The sequence below is a fragment of the Salmo trutta genome, chromosome 29 (genome assembly GCF_901001165.1).
Source record: "Salmo trutta chromosome 29, fSalTru1.1, whole genome shotgun sequence".
Classification (NCBI taxonomy): domain Eukaryota; kingdom Metazoa; phylum Chordata; class Actinopteri; order Salmoniformes; family Salmonidae; genus Salmo; species Salmo trutta.
In genome coordinates, this window is record NC_042985.1 from 31,514,504 (window position 1) to 31,532,793 (window position 18,290).

At 43.2% G+C, this 18,290-nt stretch overlaps 2 protein-coding genes across 2 annotated transcripts in view; both read left to right on the forward strand.

The window, feature by feature from the left end:
• The first annotated feature begins 1,067 nt into the window (after window positions 1–1,067).
• Window positions 1,068–3,968, forward strand: LOC115167396 (GTP-binding protein RAD-like). Its single transcript, XM_029721788.1, has 5 exons — window positions 1,068–1,188; window positions 1,520–1,886; window positions 2,409–2,482; window positions 2,670–2,874; window positions 3,054–3,968. The coding sequence occupies exons 2-5, from the start codon at window positions 1,532–1,534 to the stop codon at window positions 3,329–3,331; spliced, it is 912 nt and encodes a 303-aa protein (XP_029577648.1). The 5' UTR covers window positions 1,068–1,188; window positions 1,520–1,531; the 3' UTR covers window positions 3,332–3,968.
• Window positions 3,969–4,061: 93 nt separating this feature from the next.
• cdh16 (cadherin 16, KSP-cadherin) overlaps window positions 4,062–18,290 on the forward strand; it is a 32,835-nt gene continuing 18,606 nt past the window's right edge. The window contains exons 1-11 of the mRNA XM_029721787.1: window positions 4,062–4,257; window positions 5,666–5,730; window positions 5,877–5,975; window positions 7,993–8,127; window positions 8,870–8,999; window positions 9,773–9,931; window positions 10,671–10,867; window positions 14,916–15,041; window positions 16,292–16,442; window positions 16,676–16,888; window positions 17,251–17,327. Of these exons, the coding sequence (XP_029577647.1) occupies window positions 5,704–5,730; window positions 5,877–5,975; window positions 7,993–8,127; window positions 8,870–8,999; window positions 9,773–9,931; window positions 10,671–10,867; window positions 14,916–15,041; window positions 16,292–16,442; window positions 16,676–16,888; window positions 17,251–17,327 (1,314 nt within the window). The 5' untranslated portion in view covers window positions 4,062–4,257; window positions 5,666–5,703. The remainder of the gene's footprint in view (window positions 4,258–5,665; window positions 5,731–5,876; window positions 5,976–7,992; window positions 8,128–8,869; window positions 9,000–9,772; window positions 9,932–10,670; window positions 10,868–14,915; window positions 15,042–16,291; window positions 16,443–16,675; window positions 16,889–17,250; window positions 17,328–18,290) is intronic.

Here is an 18,290-nt window from a genome sequence, read left to right on the forward strand (position 1 = left end):
GTCAATGTCACTTGAGAAGGCGTTTAACATTAGTCTGTCCACCAATACACCACCCAATGACTTTATGCATTGAGCATTGTCTCCAATCATGAGGAATGAGGCTTGCCAACTTGCCAGAGATAATAATGAAGTAAGCTTGAAATTCTTCCTTTGTCACTGGTCTTCTCTCCTTCTCAGGAAGCAGAATGGTAAAAGACAGACCTTGCAGTCTCAGCAGCCTACTATAACATTGTGCATTTCACATAACCACCATCAGATGGCGACTACAGACTAGGTTAACTAACCTCAATCAGACTGGTGCAGGTGAAATCATGATTATTTTGGATCGCAAAGGTTTTCTTTCATGGTCTTTCTTTCCTGTCGCCTGCTGAGTCCTTTGGGATACATGTGGCCCCAGTGATATGTCTAGGCGTCGTTTTAAGTAATAATGTGTCTTATTTCTGTGGTGAACAGCTGATTTTTTTCACATTAGCCTCATTCACAACTCGTGTCACCAAGGCTACGCGACCTATGGGCGGAAATGCTGAGTAGCATCTATTGGAAATGCTTGATGTCGCAGATGCTCTTGGCTAATCCACGGACAATTTGTAGCAGATCATTTATCAATTACAAACAAATCGTGTTATTTACAAGTATTGATTGAATATGGTAAACCTTGCGAATGGCTGGGAACACCTCACCTGTCCATATACATTGTGGCGCGCGCCATCACAAAGCACGGAAGCCCGTGTCAGGTCAACTCTCCATGGCTCTGGGCCAACTGTGGTTAAAACTATGCTAGTTAGCCTACCCCTTCAACGCAGGTAGGTTATAACTTATTGAGAGTAAATGGCCGAATTACTCTGCAAAATAATGACATCACTGGCATGATGGCATTGCATTGCAGGAGGGGAGAATCCCTCTGCCCGCCCGCGCATCATTTCCAATCACGTTTCTGTGGAGCGGTCCTCACTTCCTCCCCTCCCTCCCTGGCATGATGTCACGTACCACTATAATGAGAAGAGACGTGACTCTCAGAGGCAAACCTCATGGTGACGTCACTCGCTCGGCAACTAGATAAATATGGAGATCCGTACCGTTCACTGGATCAAACCGAAACTTCCCTTCACCGAGTGACCACGCGAAGGAAAGGATAGATCACAAGTCGTCTGATTCAGGATTTTGGAATACCACAGACGCACATCAAATGTAAGTTTGCTTATGGAATTGAATGATTTTGCAGTCGTGATATTACATTAAGGCTATGGCTGTTTCAAATCATTTGAGTTCAACTTACATTTTAACATTGCTCAATGCTCCATCAAACCGTAATTAATATTATAGGATACAAGCACATGATTGTATTAAATTAATTTGTTCAAATAAATATGACACAAAAATTCATATAAGCTGTGGCCTAATAAAGGATTTTTAAAAACTCAACATCTAGGCGTTGTGATAAGAAATGCATTCTTTGTCAGAGTTGGCTGCTTTTCATGTTAACCGCAGAATCTTACTAAAGAGCGCATCTATTTCACAGACCAAAAAAATCATGACTTTGAACAAAGGTGACAAATTGCGGAACATGGACAAAAGGAGAGGGAGCATGCCGTTTCCTATGCACCTGCAGAACCTTCACAGAAGGAGCATGCCAGTGGACGACCGCGAGATGCGCAAGGTGCAAACTGGAGAGCTGTCCAACCTCATGCGCTGCACGTCCTACACCCCCGGTGAGCCTCACCGAGACAGCTGTGTATCAGACTCGTCCGATTCCGTTATCTCCTCCGGCAGCGACTCCGAGGGACATGTGTACAAGGTGGTTCTCCTCGGCGAGCAGGGTGTCGGCAAGTCTAGCCTGGCACGTATTTTCGGTGGAGTCGAGGATGGTCACGACTGCGACGAGACAGGTGTGTACACGTCTGATGACGGTTATTGAAGATGATGGTGTTGAAGTTTATATAGCATTGAGAATACACCAAAAAGCAATACTTTTTTTTAAACAAAGAAAATAACTTACTGTGGCTGTTCTCAGCACCCCATTAGAGCTAATGCACATAGGCTCCAAACTAAGTAAATATAGGATTGGTTTCTATATCATCTTGGCACACAAGCTGAAGTACATTGATTATTGCTATTTCCATCCAGTCAGTAAGGCGCCACATATATCAAAGTACTGCTGTTGACATATACAGCCACAGAGATAGTGGATGGGAGATATGAAAATCAATGACTGAGGGAAGGAGACAGTAATGCACAGTAGTACCCATCACAGATATAGGTTAATTGAGAGTTAATAAGCTGTACTAAAGGCATCATGAAATGGGCAATAGAAATGGGCAATAGTGAGTGAGACTTCACACTCGACCAAGTTAGCGGGTTTATAGGATTTTGGCCAGGAGTATTTATCTGTCTGCTTGCGTTTGTTTCAGGAAACACATATGACCGATCGATCGAGGTGGATGAGGAGGAGGCGTCCATCTTGTTGTACGACATTTGGGAACAGGTGATGCATATAATGCAAATCATGCAATTTCAGTTTGACCCTCAGTAAATAGCATATAATTTGATGTATTGCTCTAATGCTGGTGTATAATATCATATATCACTATAATAATTTTTATTTGAGCACCTGTAGCTTTTGATTAGATAAGCAATGTGGCTAATCTAATACAATTTCTCTTCACCTACAGGATAACAGTCAGTGGCTGAAGGAACAGTGCATGAGGATAGGTGACGCCTACATCATCGTCTACTCAGTGACAGACAAGTCCAGCTTTGAGAAGGCGTCAGAGCTACGCATCCAGCTACGCAGAGCTCGCCAGTCTGAAAACATTCCCATCATCCTTGTGGGTAATAAGAGCGACCTGGTGCGGTCCAGAGAAGTCTCTGTGGATGGTAAGTGACGGTGATCTCTTCTGCCCAAGGCATCTCTGTATTTGCATAGTGCTACTTATTTTAGAATGTTAAAGCTAGTATCAAGGTGTTATGCAAAGGCATAATGGTGAGGGTGAAGTGACTGTCCCCAGGGAACACTATAGATTCTCACCTGCGCCTCCCCTCTTTTCTTTTTGCAGAGGGCAGCGCCTGCGCTGTGGTGTTTGACTGCAAGTTCATCGAGACCTCAGCCAATCTCCACCACAACGTCAGGGACCTGTTCGAGGGCATCGTCCGGCAGATCCGACTGCGCAAAGACAGCAAGGAGGAGAATGCTCGCCGTATGGCCAACTGCAAACGACGCGAGAGCATTGGCAAGAAGGCCAAGCGTTTCCTGGGCCGTATGGTGGCCCGGAAGAACAAGAAGATGGCCTTCAGACAGAAGTCCAAGTCCTGCCATGACCTCTCGGTCCTCTGAGAGTACAGTATCTGGACTGCTGTTTTCTCTTTGGCCTTCAAGACCAGACGCTGTGTGTTTTATCACTAACCCCAAGGACTGTTAAGAGTTGTACAGAAATGATATATTTTATTATATTAATTAAACACAACAGACATGTTCATGTTAATGATCTGCATGAGGTTAAAACATTTTTGGGTCTGCCTTATGTATATTAAATCCACCAAGGCTTGTTATTTTAAACCATGAGTTGTAAGATTGCCTTGATAATGGGGGACAGTGTGTTTGGTTCTACTCCATTTAGTGTTGGTAGTGTTGTGTATATAGCCCTCATGAAATATTAGATTATGGTACACTGTCCTGAATAGCAATGGAACTGTAAGCACTATGAGTGACTCATTTTTACTTGAAACTGGGTACGCAGGTTCGTACTTTGGCCATGATACTAAGCACATGAATAATGTGTAATGGGGTTTAGGCCAGGTTTTGAAAAAAAATATTAATTAAGTCCAGATGTGAATGAAGAAAGCAATAATAAGTTATATTTGTGTGAATTGAATGTTTTGCTTTAAATACAGTTGATTTGCACTTCCTTTTAATATTTCATAATTTTGTTATGTTTACATTTGAATTTTTTTAATAAAAAAATGAAATACAACTATTCCATATTTTTTTCTTACCCAGATCATAAAACAATTAGGCTACACCAAAAACGAAAGTTAAATATATTTAAAACAGACCTCCTTGTTACTTGATTTATGTCCTCATAAATATTCATTCATTAGATTGTTCAGTGGACTGGAGTCTTGTTGACCAAACATAATTACTGCAAGGAAACAAGGTAGTAAAACATTAAACTGGAGAGTCCTGCAAACGCACTTCGTTTTTCCACACTATTCAAACCGTTCTCCCACCTTCATAGGGAACACGCACATGATTGAGAGAAGGTAAGACAAAAGAAATATTACGTTTTCGAATGAAAATTGAATTATAAAAATGATCGTGGAGTGTTAGATAACTAAGTGATGTTTGCCAATCATTTATTCAGATTTTGTGAGGTATAGACTTATTCTGGCCTACAGGTTGAGAGAGTGAGTTTGTTTTCATTCGCCGGTCTTTGTAAATCATAATAAGACATGTAAATATTGTTCCAAGCGAATGGCCCATGGGTGTTGTGAATTGCTGTCTGCGGCGCGATGGGCCTTCAGAGAGACACAGAGGTTCCTACGACTTGTACCCAGCATCATTTTATTTTGGGGTGATTTATTGGAATGCCAAATCTCATCCTTAACTCTTTCTTGTGCCAATTGCCTTCTCCTTTGTGACCATATAACACATACTATAAAGTCATACTATTTATTTATTTATTCTTGTTGAGAGAACAATTCATTGCTAGGCTGTTTTGTGTCGCAGGTGTAATCGTATGCTGGAAACAGAGTGCAGCCTGGTCTCATAGACTAGACGTGACATAGTACACTCAAAATAGTATGGTTTCGGTATGGTTACACAAGACAGAAGGCTACTTAAGGCAAAAACTATAGGAGGGTTGTTGGTTGGGTGTATAACTTTGTAACATACTTACTACTTTTTTGTGACTTTGCAACTACTTAGCATGTTAGCTAACCCTTCCCCTAACCCTTAACCCCTAACCTAGCTAATGTTAGCCACCTAGCGAACGTTAGTGTTAGCCACCTAGCGAACGTTAGTGTTAGCCACCTAGCGAACGTTAGTGTTAGCCACCTAGCTAACGTTAGCCAAAACAAATTGGAATTCGTAACATATCATTAAAATTTGTAACATATTGAACAAATTGTAATTCCTAAAATATCACACAAATTGTAATTTGTAACATATAGAAATTGTAATTTGAAACATATCATACTAATTTGAGTGACCCAGATTTTAATTTACTATGTTACGTCTACCCTTGAGTCCAGGTTGCAGGGTTAGTTAAGCTTTTAAGTCTGTGAATGTGATGAGACATTAATGTACCATGTAGGCCTACTGCCTGTGGCTACTGAGTATATGTTTAACCTAACAGGCATTTAAATGCAACATTTTCTTGCACAGGTGTAGGCCTATTGAAGTTGTATTTACATTTTACAGATGGTTGATTCCACAGATTGGCCGGTCTAGTTTTTTTTAAACAATTTAAAATATTAGTAAAATAGAATAGTTGCACATGCAGCATTCACAGTTTTTTTCTCTGTCGTTCTCTTTCTCCATCTTTCGTTCTCTGCTTTATAATAGTGAGAATCAATCAGTAACAAGACAGAAATGATAGAAACCATGTGTACCCAAACGTAAAAGATAACCACTGTTTGACTGGAAATGTTGTGCATCCTGACTTTACAGATATACAGTTACAGAAACACATGACCAGAAGATAAGTTATGTCCATCTTTATCATAACACTGACTGTAAGTAACTTCCTTTGAATGTGGCCTTCACAAGTTATTACAGCAATCTCAGATTATTACAAAAAATGTATACTGTTTTTGTGAAAACAAACTTCAACTAAATTATTGAAATTCATGCTGTCCTTTGTCTCCTTGGAATTGTGTAGTTGGTGGTACTTCAGACTCCTGCACAGTGCTCAGGGGCCAATCTTAAAATTGGCGTCCCGGAAAACTATGATGGTATTTTCCCATGGTACCTGGCTAAGGTAAGACTTTTCAGTTAGATTGACCATTTATGCAAAAAAAAAAAAACATTTACAACAAAGCAGCTTGCTTATTGGGAAATAATAATTAAGGAATAATTCTCTCCATATTGCTGTCAGTCTGTGTGATGCATCATACCCTGGGCCTGCTGAGATCTATGTATTAATGGCTGTATGCAAGTTAAAGAGAGAGAAGGGCCATAAAACGTTTCGCTCTTGCACTACACTCAGTGCTCAAGATATAATTATGACGGCGCTACTCCCGCATAGCCCCCTCATCACTAGACAAAAATTGGAACGCATCTGGCTGTTTTGCTCAATGCTAGAGCATCAGCCCTGCATTCATGGCAGGAGGATTCTTTTCAAAATGGCACTTACAAATCATCAGGTTTGTCCTGGCTGTGCATGTGTTTGACACTGTAATTGGACGCCTTTTGAAGCTGCGTAGTCCAGTCAATGTTCTTCCCTTTTGCATGATGTATGATCAAAAACACACCTCAGATTCACTCTAATGGTGGACATGGTGGAGGTCGGATAATTGCCACGACTTTGTGTTAGGGTGGAAAGGACAATATTATTACTTAAAAATATATGTTCTTCAGCAGAAACGGCACTGACAAGAGTTTTACTATTTGAACGGCTCTGAACTTCTCAGATATTCTGCTCTGGCACATGATAGCTGTTTTGTTTTATTACAACATGAAAGTAAGAATTAAAAATAGTGCATTTCTGTCATGAAAACATTTGCATTTCATGCCAACACATTAGAGGCATAACCAGAGAATGTTTGGTGTGAACGATTAGCTACTTTGTCAACCACTGCATAGCCTTAAATATAAACTTTTCAGCCTGTTGGTCTAAAATTAGGTTATGGAGCAGTCAAAAAAGAAGTTTCCCAGGCCAAATCAAAATGTTGGGTTCTCGGGAGTTAAATGCATGCTGAGATCATTGGCACGGCTGTGGCGGCTGAGAGCCAGTTGCTATGTGGTATGTGAAGCCGTAAAACATGCAGTGCTGATCGGAAACACGAGATCACCAGCATGCTGCTGTTTCATAGGCTGCTCTAGCCATGCAACAATAACACCATACCAGGCCAGGCTGCATGACAGTCCTCTACGACAGACAGTCACACAGCACCATGACTAGGATACCCATTCATACCTGACCACGGCCGGGCCAGACACAGGCATTGTGGGTCTGAACCAGAGGGCGTCTGTTTCGTGACAGCCCCTCTGCCAGCAGCTTGTGACACCCTTGAGAACAAACTGTCAGCGGTGAACACGTTTTCCATAAGGGGGAAAATATCAACGGTCATTATGACACATAACCGCTCACTCAAAAGATTCAAAAGGATTGCCAGATGGAGCTATACATACACATACTCAACCATTTACACATCATAGACATCATACACATCATCTCCTGTGCTTGAGGTGACATATAGTTATCTTTTCAACTTTGATGTAAAAGGTCAACATTTGCCCACACACAGTAAGCAGAAGTTTTATTTTAGCTGCACATGTGACTCTTGCCGAGAATACTAAAGTTAAAGTCTAATTGTATTGAAGATATTAAGGCACAAGGCGAGACCCAGATGGTTGGAGTCTTACAATGTTTATTAATCCAAAGGGGTAGGCAAGAGAATGGTCGTGGACAGGCAAAAAGGTCAAAACCAGATCAGAGTCTAATAGGTACTGAAGGGCAGGCAGATTCAAGGTCAGGGCAGGCAGGATGATCAGGCAGGCAGGAAAGTAGTCCAGAGTCAGGCAGGGGTCAGAACCGGGAGGACTATAAAAAGAGAACAGAAAAGGAGTACAGGAAAAACACGCTGATTGACTTGACAAAACATACAAGACGATCTGGCATTGAGAGACAGGAAACACAGGGATAAATACACTGGGGAAAATAAGCAACACCTGGAGGGGGTGGCTACAATCACAGGAACAGGTGAAACAAATCAGGACGTGACAGAAGAGGGAATTGTAGATTTAATTAATATTTTTGTACTTGTCCAACACAGCTCCCTAACCTCCCAGCTACCTCCACTGACGTGGTGGTGACAGGGGACGATGAGGGGATCTTTGGAGTTGAGGCAGGATTTCTTTACGCCTTGAAGCCTCTGGACAGAGAGAAGCAGCCATCTTACTCTCTGCAGGTTGACAGTCACACATTTATGGCATTATCTAAGCATGCAGGGATATGTTTACAATACATGTGATTATGACCTATGAGACTGCATGGATGGAACGATATTGTAATCATCCTCATCAAAAATACCATAAAATTGAATGCAATATATTGCAATGATTTATTTTAATTGGAATGTATTATCTCTGGCTTTAGAGAAACAATGTCCTCAAACAATGTACTGACTAGCAACACCAAATGAGACATAGACTCCTTAGTTAATTCCAATCAAATTAGATCTTCAGGCTATGTGTCTTTATTAACTTATATTCGCCCTTCATACTTACAGTTGCATTTACTTTAAGCTGGAAGTGAGTTTTTTCCCCCAACTTCTCAGCTGTAATTGCCACTCGAGAAAATAATTAGCACAGGAAGTCAAGTAATGTCTCCCACGTTAGCCCAGGACTGAGTGACAGGCATAGCCAGTCATTACAGGAACGGAAGACAGACCTAAATTAGGAAGTCAATATTTTCCATTTGAGTAGCAGTCTGAGTGAAAGAATGCTATTACCTCCATGCTTAATTTAGATCTCTGTACGACATTCCTAATATAATCTTTCAATTTTAGATTGGAGGAGATTGGTGAGAAATACTGTATATGTAAAAGTGAGAGACTACAATGTCTTCATATAGCATTGGAGACATCTTTAGCGGGTTATGAGGGGCACGTTTAGATACAAAGTGCTTGAAACCTTGTGTGCTTTTCGCAGGTGTCCTTCTCAGCATCTGTGCAGTCTCAGAGCTTTATGGTAGAAGTATGCGTCATTGACAAAAACGACAACGTGCCTGTGTTTATCGAGGAGAGCATGAGAGGCAGTGTGCAGCTGGGACTTCTGAAAGGTTGGTTGTACTTGCCAGAACACAGAGCCCATCCACCATTCAGGAGAAAACAAATACCGGAGTTCACAGAAGGGATTTTAATTTGTGACACATTCATGAGTTTATTTCTCAATACATACTGATGAGTGATGTTTGCATTGTCTGAATCTTTATGACTTATACAGAAATAGTATCACCTGAACTATCCACATGGCTCTAGTGAAGGACATGTACGGTATGTGTATTAGAAGTAGAGGTGATGTGCCTAATCTTTTTTTATTGAAGTCTTACTACATTCTGACCTTGGGCTATTGTGGGGTAGTTCTTTTGAGTTTTTGCGTCAGAGATGACTCAAGCGTCTGGATTTATGTCACTGAGGGGACTCGTGTTTGAGCGGAGGGAGCTGTGTGCGTGTGTGAGCATCACACCACCAGATAATAGTGGGTTACCATTGATTACATTGTGACATGACCTTCAGGAAATTATAGAGCAGACTTTACATTGAGAGGATATTATATTAATAACCCCATAAAGTGTGCTTCTATTCAAATGAACTACAGTAGATACAAATATGTTAACAACTAATGTTTTTACCAAATGTAAAGTTATGTAAAATTATGTTAGAATAAAGTCAGAAGGTTATCATAATTAAATCAAGAATGTCCAGGAGGAATACTAGCATTTGAACTGAGTAAGGATGTTTCACTATAAGAAATAGGCATTGTCATCCTAGTCAAATCACAGTGTGAATGTACACAGCTGTACAGAAGCTTGTCTATCGTCCTCTTGGCTAGGGATCTCATTCATGCAGGTGGGGGCATCTGACCGTGACGACCGTAACACAGCCCATGCTGACCTGCGCTTCAGCCTGATGGACCAGACCCCCAGGATCCCCTCCAGTCACATGTTCTTCATAGACTCTGTGACCGGCGAGGTGTCTCTCACTGAGGACGGTGAGTTACAGGCCCCTCACTCAACTGCCCTGTTTTATTCTACATGGTATTGTCTTACTTTTCTCTGTTCACTGTTAAATGAATTACTTAGTACACCCCTTCTCAATCCACATACACACACACACGCATGTACACACGCACATTCCCGTACACACACACACAAAAACACACACACACACACACACACATACATACAAACACAAACACACACACACACACACACACACACACACACACAAACAACCACACACACACACACACGCACACACACACACACACACACACACACACACACACACACACACACACACACACACACACACACACACACACACACAAACAACCACACACACACACACACACACACACACACACACACACACACACACACACACGCGCACGTACACACATACACACGTACACCTGTTAACTCTGATTTTAAAAAGTCCCAATTTGGACAGTGCTGGTGTTATTTCTGGATTTATTGACTATTTCTGCACGGTGCTGGTGCCCCTGTGTTACAGCTTGACTGAAGCTAGACAACACTAACAACCCCAATCCACCCCATTGGCTGCCGCTATAGGGCCATTTAACTGTGAAATTGGCTAATTACATCTTTATGATGTACTTGTTAGTGGATTATTAACAATGTTTTCCCACTTTTTTCAACGCGCTGTCTGTGAACAACGTAATGCAGCTCTCTGATTGTAATATATTGATGTGTGTGTGTGTGTTCCAGGGGCTTCCACCCTGGACCCAGAGATGTGTGGCCGCTACAAGCTGTCAGTGATGGTGAAGGACATGGGGGGGAAACCCAACGCTTTCTTCTCCACGGGCATCGTGACAGTGGAGGTGACGGGGAACACCTGGGCGTCACCGGACCCTGTTCGCCTCCAGGAGAACCTCCCTGGCCCCTACCCCATCCCCATCTCACAGGTAGAACCTCCCTGGCCCCTACCCCATCCCCATCTCACAGGTAGAACCTCCCTGGACCCTACCCCATCCCATCTCACAGGTAGAACCTCCCTGGGCCCTACCCCATCCCCATCTCACAGGTACCTCCCTGGCCCCTACCCCATCCCATCTCACAGGTATAACCTCCCTGGCCCCTACCCCATCCCCATCTCACAGGTACCTCCCTGGCCCCTACCCCATCCCCATCTCACAGGTAGAACCTCCCTGGCCCCTACCCCATCCCCATCTCACAGGTAGAACCTCCCTGGACCCTATCCCATCCCCATCTCACAGGTAGAACCTTCCTGGTCCCTACCCCATCCACATCTACAGGTAGAACCTCCCTGGCCCCTACCCCATCCCCATCTCACAGGTAGAACCTCCCTGGCCCCTACCCCATCCCCATCTCACAGGTACCTCCCTGGCCCCTACCCCATCCCATCTCACAGGTACCTCCCTGGCCCCTACCCCATCCACATCTCACAGGTACCTCCCTGGCCCCTACCCCATCCCATCTCACAGGTAGAACCTTCCTGGTCCCTACCCCATCCACATCTACAGGTAGAACCTCCCTGGCCCCTACCCCATCTCCATCTCACAGGTATAACCTCCCTGGCCCCTACCCCATCCACATCTCACAGGTAGAACCTTCCTGGTCCCTACCCCATCCACATCTACAGGTAGAACCTCCCTGGACCCTACCCCATCTCCAACTCACAGGTAGAACCTCCCCGGACCCTATCCCATTCCAATCTCACAGGTAGAAACTCCCTGGCCCCTACCCCATCTTACAGGTGACACACAGTGATGCTTTCAGGGATCACAGAGATATCTGTATATTCCTGCATACATTACATACTCAGGTGACCTTTGCCTCTAGTATAGAATAATGGAAAGGGGTCATCTGACAAATGTCAAACACTGTGAACTTTCATCCAATATTTTATTTGACTGTTCATTGTAAAATGTAATTATGTAATGGAATGGGTGAAGCAGGTATAATAAGGATACTGCAGTTGTGTTGTTGTCTTTTTAGTCCGCCCCCCTCCGTCCCCCCTGGGCTTTCCTAAGAGACCAAGGTGTGCATTATTAATGTCATTCATACCTCTAGGCTTTCCCCTGCCTGAGTCACTGCAGCCTGAGGTTCCGTTCCCGCTGTTGGTGTGTGTGTGTCTGTGTGTGTGTGTCCATAATGTTGACGATTGTTCAATCAAACCTCACACTTTGTTTCTGACTTAGCGGTTGTGATTGAATAGGGATCAGTCTCTGTGTGGGGCCAGTGTCTCTGTATCTGCACCTGGTCTCCTTTATAGTCTGACCTTTAGCTTGTTATTCAACATTTATAATATTAGCCACAGCCCAGTGCTTGCATCAGCACCAAATCACTAAAGCTGTGTAAATAACTGGAAACATCTGACATTATCAGAAAGAGGGAAACAGGACATTCTGTAACTGCTCAGTAGTATGGATCTTCTCTGCATCTCTATCAACATTTATTAGTCGGGAAAACAATAGTCTGTTTTCTATATATAGGTGCTTACAACAATGGAGCAATAGTCTGTTTTCTATATATAGATGCTTACAACAATGGAACATGGTCAGAAATGCAAACCCAAGACCTCAAGACAGTAACGCAAACTCGAGAACATAAAGTCATGATTTGCTGCGAATATGTGTATTTCTACATTTCAGTGTGGTCTGTGGGTGTCGCCACAGTAACTCCCCTCCTCCTCCTCCTCTTCCCCCTCTCCTCCTCCTTTCCTCCTCTCACTCACGCCAGTGCCATCCGCCCACTGAAAACGTGTGGACTCAAAACGTGGGCAGATTTGATCTTTTTCACATTTTCCATGCCAATTTACCATCATAAAATAAAATATATCCGAATGTGGACAGGCAAAATCTCAAGCAAATCCTACTAATCTCTGCCGGAACATAAATGTGTGTGTTTGTGAGAGAGATAGAGAGAGAATGTGCTAGAGGTTGTACTCCAGAGCTCTTCACAGCTCAGAGGCAGGGTCGGGGAGGTGGGCTGCTGACAGAAAAGCATGGCTCAGGTTTAAAGTATAAGATGACTCTCTTCTTGAGATTCTCAAACCCTCATAAAACTGTAAGCTTTTTTAAAATCTGATTGCAAAATAATAATTATATATGCCATTTAGCAGACACTTTTATCCACTGTCATGCGTGCATATATTTTATGGATGGGTGGTCGCGGGAATCAAACCCACTACGCTGGTGTTACAAGCGTCATGCTCTACCAACTGAGCCAAGAGCTACAAAGGACCACAAATCATCATGATGTATACTATTTTATACTGCGATGTAAAGATTATATCGGCTATTTCTTGTGTTTGTTTTGTGCATTTACTTAGTAGGAATCTGTTTGTCAACATGCTATTACTATAATACAATTATAGTTGTCGGGGCAGCACATAACACCACATCTGCATGTCCATGTAAAGGGTTAACAGTGTAGAATCCACCACTGGTTACCGTGCCTACATGATGGGAAAAGCCTCTCTCCACCCACTCTGCATTTACCACCATGTGTATGTAGGCGGTAGGACTCACAGCTGTGCTGTTACCAAGCAGATGGGGGGGTCATGTTGAAAGACTGAGTATGGCTGGGAGCCCTTTACTATCAGCAGCATGGAAAGTCACGTTTCTACTCAGTAAAATGTTGTGAGACACATAAAGCGTTATGCTGATGGGTTTTTCTTCTATTATGCATTTTTCTTTCTAAATATTTTCCTTCAGTCATTGATATTGATATAGGTGCACTTTGGTTGTTGATCACAAGAAGCATTGCTCCTCTTGGGTCGTTTTCGGTCTTTTTCCAAAATAACAATTAGACTAAATCAAGGCAGGAGAATTCCACATACTTCTTATACATGTAAGTCAGATTTGTGAAATAAAATGTATCTATTAGAAATACAGTAGTTGTGCACTTAAAGGGCAATTACCCCACTTTTCAACCTTATTTTCATTATCTCCAGCACAATACCAGTGTCTACAAATGTGAAAACGGCGCATTTCTACGTTTTGAAGAAAAATATACAAAGTTACAAAGTTCTACCCGATGACATCATCAAAAGTGAAAACATAAAAAAAATTGTGATTTTCAAACACACTATGAGAATTTCTTTGTGACGTGAGGAGCAAGAAAATACCCTCCCTCTGGCTAGAAACTCGTTGCAGGTTTTGAAAATCACTGATGTCACAGATACATTTTTAGGACCTTTCTTCTTATCTTTTTAACCACAGATCATAGAAACGCACCGTTTTTCCCATATGTAGACACCGGTATGGTGCTGGAGATAATGAATATGAGGTTGAAAAGTGGCGGCATTACCCTTTAAGACTGCTTATTCACAAGGTGACATAGAAGACAGAGCGTGCATCGCAAGCTGTTAAAAAAAGCACAGAAAGCAAAACATTACATCAGCTACAGTGTACTCTACTCATATCCATTTTTAGAACAACCAAGTCATTAATCACATTGTTATATACTACATCTATTCAAAGCACTGAGGCCCTGAAATACCATGACACTCGGAGGACGGCAGTCGTGAGAAGAGGGGCTTGTGTATACACAGCCTCAGCGTTTGGGGAGCCAGCTCCAAAACAATGGAGTGGAGTGTGACAGTGTGTTGAGGAGATGCACATGCCCCCTGTGTCTCTGCCGGCGACCTCTCCTTCTTGGGCGCTGTTTCATGGGGTCCTCTGAGCCAATCATACAGCTCCCTGTCTGGCCCTGTGCTTTAAATCAGTGGAAGCTCCCCATCCAATATGTATGAGATTTTGCTTTGGCTGAGGTCTCTGACCCTCATCACTTCCTGTACATTGACTCAGCACTTTATCATTTAAACACCTCACAGGTTTTTACTAAAGGTCAGGGTTTCCCTCTCTAGTAAACAGCGGAATGGGGGGCTCAATCCTACAATCCCGCGGTGCAGAGAGAACGTTGAATTGACCATGTTCAGTTTATGAGCTGTTCTGTGCCTTCCCTGCTTCCCTATGCTGTGTCTAGGTGAAGTGGAGTGGAGGTCTGGTAGAGTATAGCCTGGAGGGGGAATTCCCAGAGATGCTGTTCACTGTCAGCAGAGAGGGAGTCATCTCTCTCAACGCCCCACTAGACAGAGAGACTCAGGACCAGGTGAGTGACCACACAGTTTTCATTAATATTGTATCGTACCTCCTGTCTTTACCATATAGTAAGGACGTGTTAGGGCTGTGAACGCATAGTCATGTCATGTGATGTACAACATTACACTGTAAGGACAGAGGAAAATTGGGGTAAACAAGAAAAGGAGCGTCATGATTCAAATCCCAACGTGTCTTTTTTCCTCCTCTGCAGTTTGCCAAGAAGCTAAGCTCCAAAGCTGTACAGGATTAGATAAACATCACTTTTTGGCACAGGTTGACTTTGGGGTCATTCTGCAGAGTAGCAAGCAACGTGTCTGGCCAGAGACCGTACTGCTCACTGGTCTGACACAAGGAGAAATCCGTCACTGTATTGGATGTGTTGTTTCTACAGAAAGCCCTCAGAGAGTCTATTCTGTCTGAACTATACCTATAGAACAGTAATTATAAAGCCAGATACACCCCCTCTTCCCTCCTTCTCCTCTCTCCCTACCTGGCAGTGACTGTCACCTATCATGATGGAGTTGTCATGTTCCAGCATGCATCACACTGAGTCACAGCCTATCGATCCACCTCCTCACATAACACAACACAACACGAGTGAGGCAGTCCAGGTTCCCTGATTGAGATGGTTCCCCGCTGACTGACTGAGACTCATATGTCAGCGACATGTGACTCTTACAGCTGATGGAGGGAAGAGGAAGGAGAGGAGGAAGGGGATGCATGCACATATGTACAGTACCTCTCGCTTGGTGTTGACAGAGTTGCGTCATCATCTCTGGATGTGTCAAAGAAGGCGCTATACAAGCAAAAGGCCTCAGTTCTGTGAGCTGAGTAGCAGTCCAGGAATCAATGGACACGCTGAGTGTTAGCACTGTCACTGCCTATCGTTAACCTAATGGCTTCATCTTCTAAAGACAGGTCGGAGTGAAAGGGGGGAGGGGAGGAGCAATCTGCACTCTAAAAAAGCAACAACTTATTTAATTCACACACATACACCCCACACACCTCCCACCCCCCATCTATTCTAAGAAAGCTCAATAAATAATGAATACAAAATTGTTGTGGCTTCATCTCAGACTGTGGTTCCAGTGTGTAATTGTGCCACGTTCAATACAGAACATGAAGATCTTTCCTGGCTGAGAGCTGGCGCTTTGTGTTATTCCAGTGTGTCTGTCTGTGGTCTCACTGTGTGTCCAGACAGGGAGATTTGATCTGGACACTTTGTAAAAGCACATGACCCCATGTGGCTCTGTCTGTTAGTTCCAGATCAGCATCGTGGTGGAGCGTCCGGACGGCAGGGAGATCGCCAAGCCTGTGGAGCTGAGGGTGATGGTGGGCGATGCCAACGACAACAGGCCCACGTTCCCTACTACACAGTACCACACCGTGGTCAAGGAGCTCGCCCCACGGGGTGAGGCACAACCCTCAGAACACTCATATAACACACTCCTACAGACAACTCCGGAACATACTGGATCACAAAGGCCTTTTGTTTACGCTTGAAACGAAAAACTCCGAAATAAAAAACCATGGAGAAATTCATCAGTACGCTCGAAATAGGATTCTGTGTTTCTCACTTGAGGGTTCAAAGAAAATGTGCTTTTTCCCACACACTAATCTGTGAGGACTTTGCTCTTTTCCCAGGGACGGAAATCCTCACAGTTCAAGCAGCCGACAACGATGATCCGAAAACAGATAACGTGAGGATCTTCTACCGGCTGGTTGGCCAGATCCCAGAGAGCCCTCGTGCCTTGTTCCGGGTGGACCGTGACTCTGGGGTCATCTCAGTGCAGGCAGACAACCTGGAGGGAGCCGCCCCACAGTACACACTGACCATCACTGCTGAGGACGCTAAAGGTGACCAACAGTACTGCATGGCAATGTGGTTCTGTGGTGTTAGGGAGAGGGGTGAGGGATTACTTCCACAAAGATAATGTATACATAGTACAATGTAAAGATAATCCAGAGATACTCTATAGTAGTAACCTATTGTGATATGTAGACACGGGTGCAGTGGTAGTGTTAATGAGTTTTAGACTAGCAGATGCAACGTTGGAGGTTTTCCCTCTGCTTCCTTTGAGGAGAATATTGTTTAAATATGACACTACAGTGACTGATGATCATGATTAAGACTGAGGGCAGCAGTATGAAAGAGGCATGCCAAACTAAGTGACTCACTAATGGAGCCTATCTCTCTCTGATGATGATTTCATTTGCAGGCTTAAACAGCTCCTGTACTGTGGTTGTGACAGTGCAGGACGAAAACAACAACCCGCCCGTCTTCACTCCACACGAGGTACCTTTACACAGGCTGAAGAGGGGACTGACAGTGTGATTTGGGGTTTGGGGGATAGAAGTGATTCAGAGCACTCATTGCAAATCTCTCTCTTATTCAGTATATTAGATGTTTCTCTTCTGTTGGATGGCTGCTGTGTGAACTCTCCCTCCAGGTCACTGATTTGATTTCCCAGAGGGGAGCGAGATGGAGTGCTTTGAGGGGGATCCAAGCTTTAATCTCAGGCTTATACAAATGTAGGACCTTCATTTGAGCCAGTTTGCTACAGCAGGAAAGTAATCCTTCAGCAACAGAAAATGTGAATTATTATGTGGATTATAATTAATGGACAATTTTTCATAAGGGAAAATCAAGTCTGAAATTTCAAAGTGGAAATTACAAACTTCAGAAGCATTTTTAAACCTCAAATACACTACACGTTTTACATTTCCTGCATTGCAGGAAAGTTCTCCTACAACAGGGTGATCAAATTAATATCCTACAACTTTAAAGATGGAACCATATTATTGTAGGGTTTTTTCTCATTGTGCTCCAAATGGACAATGTTCTCTGAGTTAATCTGAATAAGCCTCAGATGAGTCCTGTGAGAATCCTTTATTTATAGAATAGGCAAATCCACAGCGTCGCCATAAAAAAGCTCTAAATGATATCCCTCACACATACAGCCGTCGGAACATTTCACATCTTTATAGAAAAATCATCGCACTGAGCAATATTTACTATTACGTCTGAGCTGACTGGTTCAAAAAAGCAGTTCTAGATTAAATATGAAATACTTTGTTAAAAGGGAAAAATGCATCCCTTCTAGTACAGAAATGAACTGCGTTGTTCTGGAATTTGTCATTAAAAAGCCCTTAGAAGTGACTCATAAGAGATCTCATTAGCCGCACAGTGTCGTCATGTCCTCTGGTACGGGGGGAGTGTCCCTGTGCCTACCAATGAAAGGGACCTTAGTCTTAACAT

Excerpts from the sequence above, each read along its gene's own strand:
- LOC115167396 (XM_029721788.1), top strand. The coding sequence starts at position 1,532 with ATGACTTTGAACAAAGGTGACAAATTGCGGAACATGGACAAAAGGAGA. Across the intron at positions 1,887-2,408 it reads TCACGACTGCGACGAGACAG|GAAACACATATGACCGATCG; the intron begins GTGTGTACACGT and ends CGTTTGTTTCAG. Across the intron at positions 2,875-3,053 it reads CAGAGAAGTCTCTGTGGATG|AGGGCAGCGCCTGCGCTGTG; the intron begins GTAAGTGACGGT and ends TTCTTTTTGCAG.